Source organism: Sorex fumeus, unplaced genomic scaffold (genome assembly GCF_029834395.1).
Source record: "Sorex fumeus unplaced genomic scaffold, SorFum_2.1 ptg000128l, whole genome shotgun sequence".
Lineage (NCBI taxonomy): Eukaryota > Metazoa > Chordata > Mammalia > Eulipotyphla > Soricidae > Sorex > Sorex fumeus.
In genome coordinates, this window is record NW_026606185.1 from 52011236 (window position 1) to 52032864 (window position 21629).

Genomic DNA, 21629 nt, shown 5'->3' on the forward strand with positions numbered 1-21629 from the left:
GGCCTGCCGGGCACAGTTCCCTGTGACCATGTCACTGACCAGCCCGGGAACCTCCAAGGATTCCTGTGGACAAGACAAAGGCAGGGGTTGGGAGAGAGCACAGGGGTCTGGTGCATGCCATGCGAGCACCAGGACCTGCTCCTGAACCCACCCTCCCACCTCACCAGGTCCAAGCACTGAACTATCAGCCCTCTTGGCCGAGTATTGCCAAGGGAGGCCCCAAGCCCCCTACGCACACCCTCCGCCCCCTGAAAAAAGAAAACCAATGAAAGCACCATCCGAGAAGCATCAAACGTTTGGAGGAAACTGCTGCTCAGACCCACGGAGAGGCAGCATGGATTCCGTGAGCCAGACTCAGGCTTCATCCCTGGCACTGTGGGAGGCCTGGGAGCCCCCAGGCTGCACAAGGAGCCATCCAGAAGCACTGAGCCGGCGGCAGCAGCCCCAAAAACCCAAGAAAGAAAAAATAAATGACAGAGCTGATCGTGTGTGAAGGGTGAGAGCAAAGGCCACCACCACGGGAACTTTCCTGGCTGACCCTCCATCCCCTTCTGTGGCCACAGCACAGGGCTAGGGGGAGGGGGAGGGGATGGGGAGTGGTCGGCCACCCCAGAAGTGCAGGTGCCCTGACCATCCTGCCTCTGATCAGAGCCTGACATGGCCAGGCCCCGGCTCAGATCCCCCATCAGGAAACCCCTGAGCTCAGACACAGGGCCTGTTCCCGGAAGGCCACGCTCCTTCGGGGGCTGAGTGACAACCAGAGGGGTGAAGAGGCCACAGCCTCTTGGGAGGCCTCTTGGGACTATCCAGATCTAAGATCCCCGGTTCTGTCATGGGGAACTGACACCTGGGAAGAGGCAAACGGGTTTCACAGCCTCTCTGGGAGGGAGGGGTTCAGTCCCACTTTGCCCAGGCAGCCTTTTCTCTAAGGCCCCTGCAGGGGGCGCCCCTCAGAGCCAGGCCTTGCCCCTCCCCCTTTCCCGCTGCCTGCTGGCCAGCTACCCCCTGGGAGGAAAGCGGGGTCCTCTCCCATGGTCTCCCCACCTCCCACCACGGAAGCCCCCAGCCTAGACGGTGACCTGGGGATCACCGGGAACGACATTATCCTGAGTGAATAAAGCACTGCTATTCTCATCCCGAGAACCATTCCAGGAAAGATGGAAACCAATTTCTCTAAGAGAAACAAAACCATAAATCAAACTTCTCTTGGTCTACTTTTATAGGCAAGCAGAATCTCAAAAAACAACATGATTTATTCCTCCTTTCTTTTACCGCTTATTAGGAATTATTCCTTTTACACCTTTGTGTTTTTTCTAGGCTTCCTTCTCGACGGTGGAATAGAAGTGATGTGCCTGGATTCCACTGTTCTTCCTGCACTAACATACGCCTCAGAGACCTGGGCCCTACGCAAACAGGATGAGAACGGTATTCGGGTCTCCCAAAGAGGAATCGAAAGAGCTATGCTTGGAGTATCACGTTTCACTCAAATGAGAGAAATAATTCGGAGTTCCAGTCTTCGTCGACAATCAAGAATCAGGGATGCTGTCTCACTTGCCAAGGTGTTGAAAATCAGATGGACTGGACACATAATGAGATTTGGAGACGACTGCTGGACTAGAGCCATTACCAACTGGATTCCACAAGACGTCAAAAAATCGCGTGGCTACCCACCTACGAGATGGTCAGACTTCTTCATCAAGACCCTGAACGATCGGTTTGAGGCTCTTTGTGTTCCTAGAACAAGCAGACACCATTGAGCTACACTAACACGCGACAGGGACGAATAGAGACATTACTGGTGCCTGCTCGAGCACATCAATGAGTAACAGGATGTCAAGTGATCAAGTGATCCTTCTCGACAAGGAGGCTTTCCTCTCGAGCAGACAAGGAGCTCCAGAATCACAGTGGAGAAGTTACCTTGTTCCCTGCCCAGCCTGCCCAGGGCTGAATCTCACCCTTAAGTATAAACCCTTCCTTCCACCACCCACCATGGAGCTGCACCCCTGCACGACACCACGTACCTCCCATAGCAGCCCTGGAGCAGGAAATCCTGGAGGAGGGGCAGGGAAAAATCCCTCAGGCACCCCCTAGAGTGCCCCCTTAGTCTGGGTCCCCCAGTTCCTCCTTGAAAGCCAGATCATCAGCTCTTAGAGGCATCCTGCCCCTCCAGGCGGGCTTTCCTCCTGGGCATCCCCTGAGCAGTTTCAACCTCAGGCAGAGCCAATTGAGTCAGAGAGGTCAAGCTTCAGTTCAATGAAGCTACGGAGGAAGTGCTTTCTGTTCCTCCTGGGGAGAAACTTTCCCCCAAGAGGCTCAGAACCTGGGAGGAAACTCAGCCCTCCTCACCCCTCACCCTCACCCATGCACGAATGCACGCACGCAGGCTGGACCAAAGGGTTCTGGCTGGTTGTCTTGCACACACAGTCGCCTCTTCCAGGCACTTCCCGGAGCCACACCACCGGGTTCTCTCTGCAGGTCACCTGCCTCCCCCACGACAACACTTCACAAAAGCCAACAAAAGCAGCCCACCCCCAGAGCTCACCCCAAGAATGTTCTACAACTTCGATTTCGAAGTCTCCTGCTGACAAATCCTGGTCGTGCTAAGAGAGGGCAGAAGGGGGTCACTGTGATAACAATCTCCCCGTGAGACCTCGAGGCAGCAACAAGTCCAGATGCCACCCATCCGTCTGTTTACCAACTGCCAAAGAGACAGCTGTGCACGCAGTTATTTCTGCTTCCAGATTGGGGTGGGGGGGAATCACCGACCAAGGGTTCCTGCCTGTATTTCTGATGACATTGAAAGTCCTCCTGAAGGATTGCTCCTTGGAAGCCAGCCTTTTCATGCTGGGGGAAAAGACAGCTCAGATAGAGAAGGGACCACCAAGGAAAGGATGCTTGGAGGGCAGTTCAAGATGGGAGATGCGTGCTGAAAGTAGACTATAGACCGAGCATGAAGGCTACTTAATACCTACATTGCAAACCACAACACCCTAAAGGAGAGAGAGAGTAAAAGGGAATGGGCCTTCCACAGAGGTGGGGGGGATAGTGTGGGGTGGTGGGAGGGATACTGGGAACACTGGTGGTGGAGAATGGGCACTGGTGGACGGATGGGTACTTGATCATTGTAGGACCGTAACATAAGAACGAAAGTTTGTAAGTCTGCAACTATACCTCACGTTGACTCATTAAAAACTTTTTAAAATTTTGGAAAAAAAAAATAAAGTTTACTCTGCCCTTTAGAAAAAAAAGAAAGAAAAAAAAAAAGAAAGTCCTCCTGAGTCACATAAGTAAGCCACAGCTAGACAAACCAGGATTAACATATTCATCAGGAACAAAAAGTGCTGTCTTAGGAGGAAGAAGATGATCACCGGACTTGGGAAGGTTACGTGGGGCCAGAGAGACAGGACGGGAGTTAAGGCACTGGCCTTGAGTGTGGTCACTGGAAGTTGGATCAGCAGCAATACACATGGCAGCCCCACCAGGAGTGATCCCTGAGCACTGCCAGGTGTGGCCCAAAACTCTTTAAAGAACTCTGCTCTCCGTGGCAGATTTCCCGTAAGAAACAAACGCTGCCACAGCAAGAACCGTCTGGCTTGGAGTACGGGAGGCAGCCTTCCCTCCACTGCAAAAGACTCACACAAACACACTCGGGCAGACTCTGGTATAGCCATTTTTTACGCTCTGGCCTTTCATGGTGGGCAGAGAAGATGAACAAGATGAACTCATAGCAAACCTGGAAACACTGGTTGAGATTTTCGCGTCCTCCCCTCTTTGCTTTCCACGACCAACGGTGCTTTCATTAGGCCAAGGGCCCAGCTGTGCCCCTGCCCCACCCTGCCTGCCGTCCACCCAAGCTGGCACACCATCCCCTGCTTTCAAGAGACACAAATGGGCGTCCCGTAAGAGGGAGCTCTGTGGGACAGCTCTGAGGCTTCCAGCCCCTGCCATTGCCGCTCCAGGGTGGCCATAGACAGGACCTCAGGGCACCAGGGAGGACGCAGAAGGGCATGAAGGGGGCCTGGCAGAAGCCGGTGGGAACCTCCCCCCAAACCGCCATCAGTCAAGGCTGGCCCGTCAGTCAAGACACTCCGACGGCAACTTCCTGCTGAAGAGTGAGGACTGCCCCCCCACCACTACTTGTTCCCTCGTTCCCTCCGTAAAGTGCCTCCTCCACACACTGTACTATCTCTCCGGCCCCAGGGCAGGGGGGGGGTCAGTTATAGGCCAGGACATGCTGTCCTCTGCGGCCAGCACTTGGCTGTTCCTGGTTTTTGAGAATTGGAGTCAGCTCCACTCAGATGGACCCAATCCCCAGCCGAGTGCCACCTGCAGTTAGGGTCCTGGTGTCCTGAGTCCAGGGGGCCATCCCCAGAGCTCTTCTCAGGGATGGGCCACAGAAGCTAACGGATGGGAGGCAAGGGAAGAAAGGGACGGAAGCAATAGAGAAAGAAGAGGGGGGAGCACAAAACATCAGGGCTGAAGACAAGCCACACCCACCATGGAAAGCTGCAAAGTCCCGTGTCCCTGGACTCCATGGAACAGCACAAGTAGAGTCAGGTCCTGGCATTGCTTTGGGGCATTCAAATTCCACCAGTGGAGAAACCTCACCAGGATCCGCGGCTGGGACTGTCAGAAAGCAGAGCAGAGGCACGGGCAGAGGACCCAGAGTCCGTACAGTGCACAGCACGCAGCCGGGCCCTCACGCATCCCCCAGTGTGACCGCAGGGGTGAGATGCAGCAAGAGTGTCACTGGCTCTGGGTCACTGACGTGCCTCTGAGTGGGAAAACCACGGCATTAGTGCCTGACCAACCCTCACCTCCAGGGAGCGGACACGTGGTCCCAGCCACTGAGGAAGTTGGGAAACTCCCTGGGGTGAGATGGTCCAAGTCACCTGTGCCAGGTGTCCCTGCCTGGGAGCACCCAACAATCCAGAAAGAGGCTCTGGTCACTAAGTGGCCAAGTACAAAGATGGGTGGTGCCCACTGAACAGGAGATGGGGGTCAGAGGTGTCACCCTAGCAGAAGTGAGAAGGCTGGGAAGACACAACCCAGGGGGACCAAGGCCACTGCTGCCCCGGCAAGGAAGAAACACGCCCTGCCCACCCGAGCCAGCAGCACCCAGCCCCGAGTCAGGCCGCTCACGCATCTTCCTGCCCGTCTTCCACTGGACCAGCCTGTGCGATTGGGCTGCTCAGACTGGCTCTGACTGGTTCTGGAGGGAGTTCCTCAGACACTCCTGAGCCTACCCGACTTTCCCTGCTTCTGCAGCTCTCCCTGCTGTAGCCCTGGCACAAGGCGCCATACTTCCTCCCAAAGCCAGAATGGACAGAGGTTGAAGGAGTGAGAAGTTGGGCCTGGTGGCTTCCCGGCACCTCCACACAGAGCTCGGCCCCCAGGTGGGGCATGCAGGCCTTATCCCAGTGGGTAACGGGTAACGGGCTCTCTGCTTCCTGTTTCCTGTCACTTGGCAATTAAGGCCCTGTCACCTGGCAATTAAGAGTTCTCTGCATGGCTGCTTAGCTGAAAGCACCAGGTACCAACGCCTCTCGAGATCAGGCCAGGAGTACATCTTGTTCTATGAACGATGATCTACAGGAAAATCATGCCAGAACCTCGCGGTGTTCTGAGGCACTGATTTAATGCCTCATACCAGTGTATTTTGTGAATGTCCTCAATGCACAGTGGGCATTGAGAAAGCAAGAGAAAGCAACCCCTAGTGAAGGGGAGACATGACCTTCCCAAGCACTCAAACTGATCAGAGTCACCACCATCCCAAAGACTCAAAACCAATTAGAGATGCCACCACTCCGCACATTCCCTGTGTCATGGGCATCGTGGTTTCTTCCTCCTGAAGGCTGACTAACATCTCACTGCTTGCATTCTAAAAAGGCAGGAGGGAAGAGCCTCCCACGGCATTTCCTCATGCGGATACTACTGCTCTGGTACTTATAAGGACAGTGCAGCTGTTGCAAGCCTATGATTAAGTTGATTACATTAATATACATATTAATAAGTGGGGCCATATAGATCAGGGCAACTACCAAGTTCTGTGAACCTTTCAAAAAATTGGGGGGCGGGGCCTCCCAGTGATTCTTGCCCCCCAGGGGTGCTCAGGAGGCACAGCAGCCCTTCCCAGGGATTCTTTTTATTTTTTTTATTGAATATCAATGAGACAAGACTATTACAAAGCTGCTTATGATTGGGTGCTAGTCATACAATGATCCAATACCCATCCCTCCACCAGTGTACACTTCTCACCACCAATGTCCTATTTCCCTCCCACCATCCTTACACACACACACACACACACACACACACACACACCAGAGCGTGCCTCTATGACAGGCACTTTTCTTCTTCTTCCTCCCTCTCCTTTCTCCCAGGAATTCTTGACCAACTGAGCCATCAGTACTCAGGGGACTGTGTGGTGCCAGGAACTGCACCAGAGTTGGCCGCGTGCAAGGCACACACCTTAGTCCAGGCGCCACCTCTCCAGCCCTGAGCCCTCACATTTCTAACACAGCAGGTCAGCACTGATGCATGAGAACGAGTAAGACCCTGGCCGCCCGGAGAGTCTCTTCTGATCATGGAGAACCCCTGAGAGTTGACAAACTCTGGAGGTGGCAGCTGATGTGACCACACCAAACCGGCATCTGCAGCTGCAGAGACGTGCAGCTAGCAAACACGCAAGTCAGCAAGCCCTGCCTTTCTTGAGCTAGCAGCTCTCTGTATCCCCAGAGCACCAAGCCCACCTCCCAGATACAAGATCACATGTCACCAATGGAGACCGAAGAATGCACCATCAGCTCTAAAGGCAACTCCTCCTCAGCCCTCCCCCCTCTGCCAAAGAGGCCATCCCCCAGGAAACAGCTCTCCTCCACCCCACCCTACCCCTCACCCCCTGCAAAATCAATCCCAGTTTAAGGGCGCTCTCAGCAGCTGCATGTGCTCAGTTCCTGCCCGATCCCGCGCACGTACTCGGAGTTCAATTAAATGAGCAGGCAGCTTGATAAGTCAAGAAACAGTAGTTTCTGGCTGAGAAGACATTCATTTTCCTTATTCTACAAATAAACATTAGCCCTCGTTAGCGAGCGCTGGCAAATTCAAAATGTGATTACAGCTGCTGATGAGCTGGAGCGATTCATCTCCCGTTTAACAGACCAGCATCTCCTAATGCTCGTGCCGATCATCAACGAACCACGGAACTGGAAGACGCCAAGGTCACACGACTAGACTGCAGGACTGGGCTCTGCCTCTCGTGGGGTCTAGGACGGGCCTGGGACGGGCATCCTGGCAGGTGTTGCCCTGGACCAGTGCTCGGTGCTGACCAGCACGAGTCTGACTGCTCAAAGAACTACAGGATCACAGGGGTTGTCATTCCTGTGAGAGGCAACCGAATCAACCACCTCATTTAGTTCCCGACGCCTGGCCTCTTCCGAAAGACTCCTGCTCTGCTCAACTGCACACAAGGGAAAGCAAACCCCCTTCACCCCCAATATACAACCTAGTCAGGCACACACCGTGAGTCTTGAAGACATCATGAAAAATTCTAAGTTAGGGACCAGAGAGAGAGTACATCAGGTAAGATTCTTGCCTTGCACACGCCCAAGCTGAGTTTGATCCTGACATCCCATATGGTCCCCCTGAGCACAGAGCCAGAAGAAACCCCTGAGTATCACCCAAAAACAAAGAAAAAAATTTGTTAATAAGGAAGAAATTAAAAATAAATGTTTTGTATAAATGGCAACCTGGGGGAAGGTAAGATGAAAACTGTGGTCTAAATCACGTGTGATATATGTGATTATCATTCGGGTATTTTTTTTTTTTTTTGCTTTTTGGATCATACCTGGCAATGCACAGGGGTTCCTCCTGGCTCATGCACTCAGGAATAACTCCTGGCGGTGCTCAGGAGACCATATGGGATGCTGGGAATCGAACCCGGATTGCCGCGTGCAAGGCAAACGCCCTACCCACTGTGCTATCGCTCCAGCCCCATCGGGTATTTTTTTAAAGGATGTTTTATTTGCTTTTGCATCCCCAAATCGTGGCTACTCCACCTTCCACATCTTATGCTAGGCCTTTGGGCGCTGTAATAGAAAGGAAAAACAACATTTGATTATCTCCTGATGGCGCCCCACAATCATAGTTTGGGGGGCAAGTGACAGATGGTGCCCCAGAACAGCAGAGGGCTATTCCTCCAGAGCTGAGGCTGCACACGCCGGGGACGAGGCTCTGACAACTACTGGCCCCCAGCAGGTGAGACTGCAGCGTGGGAACCACGAGGGAGGTGAGCACCAGGCTCAGCCACATGCCAATGACAGTGATCTTGAAAATGTATGTGTTCAACCTTCACCCAGCCCTGAGAGAGAGGACTGAAAAGTCACAATGTTCCCTCAATCTCAGAGGTCACTAAAATCGGACTGTGTCACCAGGGCCACTTTCAGCAGAATTACCTTCTTGGCCTGTAACTGATGAAGCACAGTAATCGCCCGGGCACCTGTGACCTCACCGGGCACCCAGTGGACAAGTAACAACACGGCTCCTCCTCCTCCTCCTCCTCTTCCTCCTCCTCCTCCTCCCCCCTCCTCCCCTCCCCACTCCCTCCCCCTCCCCCTCCCCCTCCTCCTCCTCCTCCTGTCCTGCTCTCTTCTCGGTTTCCTCATGCATGTGTACCCTTTCATTTGACTTACATTGGAAACTCAGCAACAGTCACTGTTCCCTATTTATTTTCTCCAGCGCAGCTTAAATGATGCCCAAGCAGGTGTCGTGCTCTCTGCATGCATCCTATCACTGGCGGGATGGGTGGGGGGGTTAGCAAGAGGAAGCTGGACCAGAGTCCAGGCAAGCTGTCAGCTTCCAGGGACGTGGTTCGGGGACAATGACCATGCTGTGGATACATGAGGGCCTGGGTTCCATCCCTGGCCTGGAAATGTATGGCCAGAGCTCACACCAGGGTGAGCGTGTATGATTTACCAGTTCCAAGGCACTTGTCCCTTCTGTGCTAAAGATAATCCTCCAGGGACCGGAGAGATAGTACAGAGGGTAGGGTGCAGCCAACCTGGGTTTGATCTCCAGCACCTCATATGGCCCCTGGAGTACCACCGGAAAGAATTCTTGAGTGCAGAGCCAGAAGTAAGGCCTGAGCCTCGCCAGACATGACCCAAAAGCCAAAAATCAGAGATACTCCTCCAGGTCCTAGCACCAAGGGGACTCGGGTCCTGGCACCCAGCATGTTCCCTCACTCTAACCAGTGAGCATGCACATCCCAGCACCCGTGAGGTTACAAGCCCGTCTCCAAGCGCCAGGCAGAGGCATCCGTAAGTTCCTGTTCCCTTTAGGATTTCATGTCAGAACACGTTTGAGTTTTATGGTCAAACTTCTCTGGGGAAACCCTGAAGTAACTTTTCAGGATGGGCCTTCTCGTTCCTCCCCCAAACTTTCACCACCGAGGAGGGAAAAGCCTACGGGGCCTGAGTCACCAGCAGAGCCATCTGGGAGGGAGAGAGGCCTTTCGCAGCCCTTGATTACACGTCCCCAGGAATGTGATGGGGTCGGGAGCACAGGGGTCAGGGGCTCACCTTGCGCGTGGCCCACCCTGGTTCACTCCCCAGCACCACACACGGTGCCCTGAGCCCTGGCCAGGAGTGATCCCTGAGCACAGAACCAGGAGGAAGTTCTGAGCACCACTGGGTGTGGGCCACCCCACTAAAACAATTAAGACAGAAAGGAAAAGAGGAGCACTGTGAGTCAGAACTTGGGGCTCCCATCTACACTTGCTCCTCTCTCGACAAGTCAGCAAGCAGCTCCTGCAGTGAGTTCTGATGACACCGGGACAAGCACCCCATTCGAGGGAGGGTACACCACACCCCAAGACAGCAGTGAACTTGTCCCCCCAAACAAGCGGACATCCTGAGTGGGCAGTGGGCAGGGCCCCACCATGTGGATGCCTCTGGCAACAGGGGACTCTGTGGCGGGCACAGGTGCCCCCAACCTTGGGGCCTGGCAGGCACTGTGCTCCCTCAGGGCGGGGAGGGGCTGTCTGGGAGACAAGCAGAGCAGATGCCACCTGACGGCAGCACTTGTCCCACTGGAGCGAGAGGGTGGACGGGTCAGGCTGAGAATCCTGCAGCTCGAGTTCTCACACAGCTGAGGATACAGAGTTCCTTTCTGGAGATGCAGGGTTGGGGGCGGGTTCTCTGGGGGAAGAGGGAATCACTGACCCAAGGTCTCAAAGCCAAGAGCTGTGGACTTTGCTCCTGCCCTTCTAGGTGCCTTTGCAGGCCGTGCCACTGCCGTCCTGAGCGTCCGAATTCTCCAGGCTGCTGGCAGGGGCAAGGGTTGGCTCCCCCAGAGAGTCTCTGTTTGAATCAAGGGTCCAGCCGACAAACCCAGCCTCAGTGAGGCAGAAGCTCCCGGAAAGTGGGGGAGGGGAGAGTCCGGGAAGGTCTTGGGACTTGCTCTGAGCAATTCAAGTGCACCTGGGTCTGTGGTTTGGGAATGGAGACAGTGACCGGTGTGCCTCTCGGGACCACTGCATGGTGAGTCAGTGCAGCCTTGGGAGATACCAGGCTTGACTGCGGTCCCTAAGCCTTCCCGGGCATCGTCAGCGCTTCCCCACCGTCTCTGAACAAGAAAGGTGCCCGATGCAGAACAGGCAATGCTTTAACCTGAAGACGCCTGGCAACAGAAAGACCACGGAGTGAGCAAAGTCTTGGTTGTAAGTGTCTCAATGTAGGAAATGTAAGGAAAACTTCAAACGATACGAGAGGCCTTGAAGGATGCTCAGCGTCCAATACAAACCAACCTGACAACAGAAATGAAAACCTGGGGTTAAGGGGAGAAAGAGGAACTAGCAGAGTTGGGGGAAATGAGCGGTCAACATCTCTCCTTAGAGTCACTGGCCATCAGGACAGGCTAACTCTGCCCAAAGTTCCACCCTGGGGGTGGGATCATCAAGGAAATCATCGAAAGAGGTTCTAAAATTGCTCTGCAACATTTTTCACAAGATCAAAAAAAGGAACCAACAAAAATACAGTAATAGTTAAACGTTGCTATGTTCATGTAATATCCTATTATGCAGACATTAAAACATTACCTTTTGGGGACCAGAGAGACAACACAGCGGAGAAAACATTTACCTTGACATTAATGCGGCTGACCAGGGTTCGATTATTGAGACCTAATATGGTCCCTCACCCCCATCAGAAGTGATTCCTAAGCACAGAACCAAAAGTCCTGATGTCACACTTAAATTATCTTTTTTTATTGTATTGGGAAAAAAATAAGAAGCTAAGATTATAGTGCCTCATAGGTCATCATCATTTGTTTAAGTATGTTTTATTATGCCTAAGTCAACAGCAGTAATGCCCAGTATAAATACAAGAAAAATTACTGAAAGAATATTATATTTCTAGTAGTCACTTTAAAAACAAGCAAGTCTGGGGTTGGTGAGACGGTACAGCGAGTAGGGCACTTGCCTTAAACACGGCTGATCCAGATTCAATCCCCGGCATCCCATATGGTCCCCCCAAGCACAGTCAGGACTAATTCCTGAGTGAAGAGCCAGGAGTAACTCCTGAGCATCACCAGGTATAACCCAAACACCAAAAAATAAAAAAGCAAGTTGGGGCGGAAGTAATGGTACAGGAAGCAGGCACTTGCCTTGCATGTGACCAACCTGGGTTCAATCCCTGGCACCCCCATATGGCCCCCCAAGCCTTCCAGGAGCAATCCCCAAATGCAGAGCCAGAAGTAAGCCCTGAGTACCAATGCACCAGCAAAAACAAGCAGGGTCTACGCGTGAACTCAGGTACGTACCTAGCTCAGGCAGGCCCTGAGTCAATGTACTCAATGCCTTCCCCCAGCACAACTGGGTATGATCCCGCGTTTCAAAAACAAAACAGGTAAATTGAAATATTTCACTGCAGCATGCCAATGTTTTTACATTCAATGTCAGATGTCCAATGAGTCTGATCCCTGAACTCATGAAAAATAAAGCATGAATGTATCATTCTGCATTCGGTGTTTTGGACCAAGTCCTGATACTCATGTGTGCTAGACATCTCCATTCCTCTCCATCCCAGCCAGCCTCGTTCCAGGGGCTCCAGAGCCAGTGCGACTGCCGACTGGACAATGCAGGGACCGTGTCTTCATGGACAATGCAGGGAGCGCCCACGTGACCGGTGGAGACTATTTCCCGGGATGGGCCTGCCGCGTCTGTGCCTTTCCTGCATTATATGAATTGCTTCAATAACCAATTGTATTAACAGGGAAAAGGGGCATTATGAAAAACACTTTTTAATTCTCTCGGAAGGCTCTAATAGGAGACTAGAAAGCAGAGATTAAATTTTAAACTTGAAACTGCTCTTGGTTCTTCCTCGGGAGACTGGATCTGGGGGTGGGTAAAGAGAGGCAGGGGTGGGGTGGGACTTCTAACCGCTGTGCCTCCGTGAGCTACTATTATCTATGGTTTGAAGCACTGCTCTCTTCTCTCTCTCAGCATGCCCCCTAATGAACGGAACCCCTGCAGGCTAGCAGAGGAAGGTCTAAGAGAAAAGACTCACCCCCACGAGACCAGGGTGCACCAAACCCAACATTGTTGCTCCCCCCCTAGTTTCTCAGGTGAGAAAGTTAAGGCTGGGGGCCAGGGAGATGACTCAATTGCTAGGCTGCACACTCTGCATCCCAATGGCTAGCCAGGGTCCGATCCCCAGCACCACAGGGTCCCAGAGAACACAGCTGGGAGCAACCTCCAGCAACAAGCCCTGAACTCTGCCAGGTGTGGTTCAAAAGCCAGACCAAAAACTCAGGATGAGTCAGGATAAGATCATAACCACAGAGACCAGGACTGCCCACACCAAATTATGATTTGCTCCATATTAAGCTCGTGCCAGAAGACAATCACTTTTTCTTAAAGGAAAACAAACTCCAGACACCTCTTACTTGCAAGAAGCTCCGATCCTGATATTCCTCCTCTAAGCTCATTCTTACACATCCACATGTAATTCCCCTGAGACAAACCCCAGACTCAACACAAGTCCAAATGATGACCTTGTCCATCCTGATGTCTTCTGTCTGCCTTCAAGCTGGAAGCTTCTAGATCTTGCCTCCCTCCCCTCCTCACATAACCCAACAATTCTTGAGTTCTGGGCTCAGCAATAATCTTTTATTAATTTTTTAATTCACAATATATGATTACATTTAATATTCAAACACCAATCCCACCACCATTACACCTTCCCACCACCATATTTGATATGTTTCCATCCCAAGCCCCAAGCCCTGTCCCAAAGCACAACCGAAATAATATATTTTGTATTGTTTGTTATGAAAAAACGCTGAAAATGCTATAAAAAACGTATCCACAGAGGAAACAGTGTGAAGATTGTTCTATTTTGGCAGGAGCCATTAAGACATTCTTGAGGATATCACTGACATCAGCACTGTAGCACTATCCTCCTGTGGTTCATCGATTTGCTCGAGTGGGCCCAGTAACGTCTCCAATGTGAAACTTTGTTATTACTGTGTTTGGCATATCGAATACGTCCCAGGTAGCTTGCCAGGCTTTGCCGTGTGGGCTGGATACTCTTGGTAGCTTGCCGGGCTCTCTGAGAGGGGCGGAGAAATCAAACTCAGGTGAGCAAGGCCGGCCATGCAAGGCAAATGCCCTACCCGCTGTACTATCGCTCCAGCCCTACTGACATCAGCAATAGTCCTTAATCACACCTAGCACCCAGATCTACTTTCCACCTAAATCTTAGTTTCAAAATTGCCTGCATTGTTTCACTAGTCCTACCGTTGTTCAGTGATCCAGAAACCAAGAGCCATCCTTAGCCAAAGGATCGAAGTGATGCTGCCAGGAGTAAGACACTCGGCGTACGTTTCTCCTGACATGGCCAGGCAAGGTCTGTGTCTTCTGAGATGGCACCTGCAGGTATGAGTCTCCTGAGGTGGCACATGTAGGGTCTGTGTCTCCTGAGATGGCTCAGGGAGGGTCTGTGTCCCCTGAGATGGCTCAGGGAAGGTCTGTGTCTCCTGAGATGGCTCAGGGAGGGTCGATGTCTCCTGAGATAGCACAGAAAGGGTAAATGTCTCCTGAGGTGGCACAGACAGCGCCCTTGTCTCCTGAGGTGGCACACCTGAGACCAGCACCTCACCTCTACTCCCACCGCAGTGCTCAGGGGGGACAAACAGTGTCAGGGCTGAAGCCCAGAACTTCTACACGCAAAAAGGGTGCTGCATCTCTTGAAGCCATGTCCCATTACCTCAAAACAGCAGCATGACAAAATACACACACACACACACACTCACTCGCAGAATCTGAGGGCACATTTCGTCTCTATCAGATGTGTGCTGGACCTCCAGCAGTGCGAAAACGCCCCCTCGATCGAACAGATCAAGGTCAATAATATGCTTCACCGCAGTCACGTGCGCAACACCCACCACAGCAGCAAGGAGAAAGGGGAAATAAAAGCTGGAAGAGTCATTACCATGCGTAGACGCTAACCAGACCTGAAAAGAGACAAAAAGCCTCCTCCTGGGGGGGATCCCCCATGGTGAGTGAACTATCTGAGCACAGGACCCCAGGGGAACAGGGAGAAACCAGCAGTCAGGCATGAGCATTCCCGAGAGGCCCGAGCGCAGAGCACACACGTCAGCCCAGGGTTTTCAGACCTGGGGAGCGATACGTGATGACAGGGATGCACTGAGTATAGGGAAAAGCACTAGTTGACACGCTAGAGACACACAAAATGTTCCGTGTTCCAGGGTCAGTTGCACTGGGGAGCTACGCCACACCACCAGGCTAGTGGGATGTTGGGGGACAGGGAAGGAAAACCCAAGGCAGACAGTGAGGGGGTAGGCACGGCCGGCCGCACACTCGTGAACAATATGATAAGGCTTTCTGCACAGACGCCGGAAGTTCAGGAGTGCTCAGAGAACAGCAGGGGAAACAGAGGCAGTAGGAGAAGAGGCTGGGCAGGACGGCGGGCCGGAAGGTAGGAAGGAGTACAGCTGCTCAGAGCTCCCCGCCCCTTCCCACTCCACCAGCCATGAGGGTGCTGGCCCCATGCACAGTGCGGGACCTGATCAAGGCTCTACAGGGCTGTGCACCCAGAAAACGGGAGGGAGATCATCAACAGGAAGGGAAGGAGGCTAAGCTAGGAGTGATATTCAGGAAAGTTCCCCCCGGAACTCTGCAAACAGTGAGAGATCACACCTTACATCTCACCCTCAAGCAAGACTAGGAAACGGGAGGCTCAAACTGCCCTTCTCCACTGGCCAAAGCTCTGACAGGGCGGGACCGGCAAGGCTCAGGCTCCAGAACCTTGGGCAGAGCCACTGGGGAGGGGGATAAGGGGTGACAGAGTGAGTCGCTCTGAGCAGAGTGTCTGAGTACCTGCACCCAGCAACCCATGCCAAAGGGGCTCCTAACAGCACCCAGACTTTCTGCCGCCATCACCTGGAGGCAGCAGGAGTGGTGGCTGATGGGTCCCCCCAGAGGGCAGGGGGCCATGGCTGTGAAACCTGTCTGTCTGGCACTTAGCGAGGGAGAGGACACAGCTCCGAGCTCAAGGGTTCTAGCTTCCCGATGACTCCTGGGATGCTTACCGGGGAACCTCCTCACAGCAGTCCAAACTCCAACCACCCAGCCACGGAAACCCGAGCCAGAACAGGGCCCCATGGAAGCACCAGCTGCAGTCCGGGGACATCCCTGTCACTCTGCAGGCTAAGGGTAGCGCAGAACTTGGGAAATCTCCTTCTCTGAACAGCAACCCTTAGGCTTTTCATCCAGAATCTCCCTTCTACGGAGGAACTGCATGATTCCATGTAGCCAAGACCTTAGGCATTTGACACTGCAAACCAGGTTATATACAGCAGTTATTATAATCAAACAGAACCCGTCACCCAGGCCCAAGTTACTTTACCAATCAAAGCAGCCCCTGATGGCCCGGGACCCAGCTCACAGGACTAGAGCACATGCTTTGCATGCAGGGATGCGTCCCCAGCACCACGGGCTCCCCAATCACTGCAATGACTGACCTACCCCCCTGCCACCAGCCAACAATAACTGTCACACACACACACAAAGTTAACCAATAATGTCATTGCCGCTTCCTGTGGGTTGGAAGCAAGCCATCAGCATTTGCCACACGCAGAGCCAGCAGCTCCGTCTGGGTCTGGGATCGCAAAAGCAGCACCCTCAAAAAGTCGGCATTTTCTCCACTTTCTTTTCCCCTCCCAACCAGACTCACCAATTAAAAAAAAAAAAAGGCAATTTCTCAAAGATGAGGAATTGGGTCTTCTGTAAGAAGAGTTTTTTTTCCTAAATGGAAAGTGCTCATCTTTGACTAAAATCAACTCCAAATATAATACACACATCACCACCACCACCACCCCTCCCCTGTCCCCAGAGAAAGTGGGTAAACCACAGGGCAAGAACACTGTAACCTAAAGGGAAAGAGGGAAGGCCGTTACTTGGATAAATAGCAATATAGAAATAAATAAATTAATTTGGGTCCTTACCTGAAATGCTTAGAGCTTACTGATACACTTAAAACTCTCACAGTTCAATAACACCTTCCAGCTCTGTCACCCAAGCAACAAGTAGGACCAAACAGGATTTAAAAAGTTCTCAGGGGGCTTGAGAGATAGCACAGCGGGTAGGGCATTTGCCTTGCACGCGGCCAACCCGGGTTCGATTCCCAGCATCCCATATGGTCCGCTGAGCACTGCCAGAAGTAACTCCTGAGAGCAGAGCCAGGAGTAACCCTGTGCATCGCCAGGTGTGACCCAAAAAGCAAAATAAATAAATAAATAAATAAAACTTGAAAAAAAGTTTTCAGGATGAAATAAAGGACTGCTCAGTGACAAAGCAGCCTACAGACATGAAACAGTGAGTTCAATCAACCCTTTGCGACCCCAGCACCCCCTCTGGTTACCCCCCACACAGCAATACAGAGCATAACAGTGGCCCAAGAGATAGTACAGCAGGTAGAGCATTTTCCTAGCACACAGTTGACCTGGGTTCAATCCCCAACACCCCATATGGTCCCCTGAGTCCACCAGGAATGATACCTGAACACCTCTTAAAAAAAAAAAACAGGAAAACTGAAGTGTATTATCTGTAATCTCCAGCACTCCAACAAGCAAATGTGTGCAAGTACCACTACCAAGCATGCAACCCTTGCTCATTGCAGCAATAATTAAGAAAAAGGGGGATTTTTTAAAAAAATTCCATCCTACTTATAAATGCTGCAAGCTTGTGGGTAATTATTTAATTATAAAGTATAAAACATGAATGTACGTGCCAGGATGCAGAGTTGTCTGCATTAGGAAAGCCCAGCAGCAGGTTAGAAATAAAAAGGAACATTGGCCTGTTTGCACAACATACCAAAACCAGGACCGCATCTCCAAGAAACACGGTGAGTCTCAGCAGCAGGCCCTGCTCCCCTGTGTAATGTATGATTCATGTGTAGACTGACAATCCAGCTTAGCCAGTGGGGTGACAATGGTGAGGAAACACAATTGCTTCTCATAGGAAATGCAAACATTTCAGTCTTCCAGAAAGAACAACAAATGCTCCGAACACAAATCGCCAAGCTACTGAGTCAGCCACAGAATTTAAGTTTTAAAACCCTCAGAAATGCCCAACAACTAGAAACTTATTAACAGGGCAAGGCACAAACCAGGAGCCCCAGGGAGGAACCCTGATGAATTCCTTCGGGATTAGCTGTGCCAAACCCTCACACCCACAAAGCTCCTGAAGAAGAAGAAGAAGAAGAAGAAGAAAGAAAAACTATCGTCCCCAGATCTTTCCCTGCTGAAACAGTTTTGTGCAGAAAACCACGCGCTGGCACTGTTAGCCGAAGTCCCAGGAATGCCTCGCCCCCAGCAACTGGCGGCGTGCAACCTATCAAGCCTAGCTCAAACTCAGGTTGCGTGTCTCCACGGCCCCAGAACGCTCTGACTTTAAAACTGATTTTCAAATTCAGGGCCCCGAAAATTAAGGACTCGCTCGACTGTCCACTCATTTCCTATAATACAGCAGTTAATGATTGTCGGATGAAGGACTTTGGTACGGTGCTGGCGTATTCCGCGGTGTCGCTCGGATGACACCACACACGCACTAGGTGCAAGTAGGCTTCGGCTTCCTAAAGGCGGCTCAGGTATTTCTCCCAGCACAAGTTCCTGGTAACCGGCTTCAGAGAAAGCCCGAGAAGGTGGAGCCGCGCAGGCTCCTCCCAGGACTCCCGCGGCTCAATGCGGGTGGGGAGCTTTCCTCGAACCGCGAAGGTCGCCCCTGCCCCGCCCCCCTCCCAGCTCGCCCCTCACGCCCGTCCCGGCGCCCACCCAGGGGAAGTGACCGCCGGCCTGGTCCGCGGTGGGCGTGGGGCAGGTGTCGCGAGCAGCTGCAACCTCGCCCCCAGCCAGGTTAGAGCCTTCCGCAGCCCCCGCATCCGTCCCCACGGCTCGGCCTGGGTGCCGCTCTGGGAGCAGAGCAGCCGGACTAGAAAATTCCTCCCGGAATGGGGGTGGTGCGGTGCCCCGGGCTCTCCCACCCGCACGCTGACACCAGGTGTGGGTGGGGATGCGGAAGTGGCTCTTCCCCAGCCAACTAGACCTGTTGGCCGGCAGGTGTGTGTGTGTGTGGTGTGTGTGTGTGTGTAGGGGGGGAGGGTCTCGCACACCCACCCCGGACTTGACTCTGCCACGCGCCACGCTCGGGCGCTGCGGGCCACGGGGACACGCACCCGAGTCACCGTCCAAAGCTGAGAGTGGGGTGCAGAGGGGCCCGAGGTCCCAAGGTCCCTGCACGCCCCCGGCCCGGTGCAAGTTGAGACCGGACGGCCGCAGCGAGGCCGAGCTCTAACTTGAACCCGGGTCTCCGCGCCACCGCCGCACCTGTTCCCGGCTCCCAGGACCAGGGCGCCCCGCACATCCCTTCTGACCTTGAGGGCGCCCTGAAAATACACATTCCCGGGTCCGCGGCGACCACCCCCGCGCCCGGGACCCTTCCGCACAGTCACTGAAGCCCACCGCAAGTGGCCAGTAATGCCCCCCGCAAGTGGCCAGTTCCGGGCCAGTGTAAGAGCGCGCTCCCCTGCGGGATACCCAGACGCGCCCCCAGCATCTTCCCCCGCGTCGCCCAGGGTCCCTGCAGCCTCCTGCCAGGGCGGGTCCTCCTCGTCCGCACCCCAACTTCAGAGCTCCCCCTCTTGTGCCCACGGGCGCTCGCGCTGCAGAACCTCCCGTGAGGAGGGTATGGGGTGCCTGCGGCGCGCCGGGCGCCCCCCAAGTCCCCGCTGGGCCGTCCCCAGGCGGCCGGGCCCCGCGCTCCCCGCTCCTCTGCTCCTGGCGGGGAGGGGGCAGCGGAAGGTCCCGGGGGGGGGGGGGGGGGGGGGACAGAGCCGGGACCCGGTGAGCAAGGGGAGGGCGTGGGGAAGGTGGCCGGGGGCGCGGCGCTGAACGATCTCTGCCGCCACCCCACCCCACCCCCCAACCCCGGGAGACGCTGCGGGGCGCTCCCCGCGCAACCCAGCCAAACTTTCTCGGCCGCCGAAGTTCGGGGCGCGGGGCACGGTCCCCCGGCGCTGGTCCCACCTGGCGCGGCCGCACTCACCTGGCTGTAGAGTTCGCTGAGCGACATGACCCCCGCGGGTCCGGGCCCGAGGCCGGGGGCGTCGCGCCTGGCGGGCGGCGGGGCGCGCGGGGCGCTCGGGGCCGGGGCGCGGAGGGGCGCGGGAGGTGGAGGGGTGGTGGGCGCGGGGCTTAGTGCGCGGCCGGTGCCCCTGGCGCCATCTTCCCGCTCCCACACTTTCCCGGGGTGACCGGCTCGGCACCCGCTTCCTGGACTGGACCGACGCGGCGGCCGCTCGCTCGGGCCCGGCGCGACCTTTAGTCCGGCCGCGGCGGCCGGGAGTGGCGGGCGGGGGAGGCGGCGCCGCGCCCCGCGCAGGTATGGGAGGAGCGGCGCGGCGCGGACAGCGGCCGGGCCCGAGCGCCGCCGCCGCCACCGCCGCCACCGCCGCCGCCGCCGCCCGGGAGCCTTGCCCCGCAGCGCCCGCCGCGCCCTCCCGCGCCCCCGCCGCCCCCGCCGCCAACGCCGCCCACGCCGCGGGCTCCCCCGGGCCGGGGGCGGGGCCGGCCGAGCCGCGCGGGCGCCCCCTGCCGGCCGCCGCGCGCGCCCCCGCGCACAGGTGCGCGCCAGGTGTGAGCACCTGCCGGCGCGGCGCGGGCGGAGAGGAAGGGCGGGCGCGGGGGGGCGGGGCGGGGCGGGATGGGAGGGAGGGGTCTTCGGGAGCGCCCCAGCTCCCCCGCCTCAGCGCTGAACCGGGAGGAGCCCCCCACCCCAAACGAAAGGAGGCGTGTCTGAGGCTGACCCGCCCCCGCGCACTGGCGATTTTTTTCAACTTTATCAGGGATTGGGGAGTACGGGGAAGGGCGGGGAGGGTGGGAGGCGATCGGGAGTGAAGCCTGGGCCGCGTGCACCGAAGATGCTGGGCCCCTGAGATGCAGCCCTCAAGTGTCCAACCCTCGAGGTTTTTCATTATTTAAATTCAGGTACGGGGGAGAAAAAAAAATTCAGGTACGGGAGCAAAGCCGAGGTGGTTTTTGAAGGGCTGCAGCACTGAGTTGCATCCCCTCCAGCACTGCCTGGTCACCACCAGCACTGAGCATCGCGTGGTTGGGCCGCAAAAGAAAAATTACAGTCAGTTCCGACGTCGACGCTGTGGTTAAGGTGGTTTGTGTCGTCCTCTGCATGAGATGCTCGTCAGAGAGCCGCTACCCCAATGAGGACCACTGGCTTTTCTGGGGTGTCTCACCTGCTCACGCCCCTTACTGCGTTCCTTTTTTTGGCCCCTCTGCCTGTCACGGGCACTTGGCTGCCTACACCATCGTTTAGTCTTTACTTTCAGTAAAGAGCAGAGATTTCAGCTGAAAAGGAAAAACTGGTCAGAGTTGTGAACGAGGTACAACCGTGACTTTTGTTTCTGAGTGAGGGCTGGTTTGCAGCCAAAGGGTGGTGGATTCAGGGACTGAACTACCTCGCACCTCCCTGGACAGGGGTTCTTAAGACCCTCTGCTTGGGCTGCAGTCACCTACAGTGTGCACCCTGCAGGGCCTTCACTCTCTTGCCTCCTGCCTGGGCATTCGCTGGGGACTTCTAACAGCTCAATCACTCCTGAGCTCGGGGCTCTTGGGGAAGGTGGGACTGCATATCTGAATCAAGTTTCTTCCAGTGTTCTAAAGGCTGGTCTCGTGGGGTGGGCAATGCAGTGAGCCAAGTGCAGATCCGATGGGGCTCTCACCCTCCCTAACCTGGTGAGAAAGGAAAGAACCCAGCATCCCCGGCAGTCAGCTGCCTCTCTGTGGTCCGTTCACCTGTGTTCCAGGACTTCCTGAAATGAGTTCCCTCCAGCAACAGCCTTGGGAGACATACAGAAACACAGATCCTGCCACCTCTGCTCAGACCTGCAGAATCAGAATGGCCAGGATGTGCCGGCACCCATTGGGAGTAGAGGTTCCCTGTTTTATTAGTTCTTCCAGTCCTTCCCAGAAAAAAAAAATTGTTCAGCAGCATGCACTTGGAAATCTACCTTCTTAAAGTGAACCAAGAGCCAGGCTGG

The 21629-nt window shown here is 54.7% G+C and overlaps 1 protein-coding gene across 2 annotated transcripts in view; it reads right to left on the reverse strand.

Annotated features, from left to right (window-relative positions):
* Window positions 1–20002, reverse strand: part of MYO5B (myosin VB) — a 194338-nt gene extending 174336 nt beyond the window's left edge. For both annotated transcript variants that reach the window (XM_056138147.1, XM_056138146.1), the window contains exon 1: window positions 19622–20002. In XM_056138147.1, coding sequence (XP_055994122.1) covers window positions 19622–19648 — 27 coding nt within the window. In that variant the 5' untranslated portion in view covers window positions 19649–20002. The remainder of the gene's footprint in view (window positions 1–19621) is intronic.
* Window positions 20003–21629: the final 1627 nt, after the last annotated feature.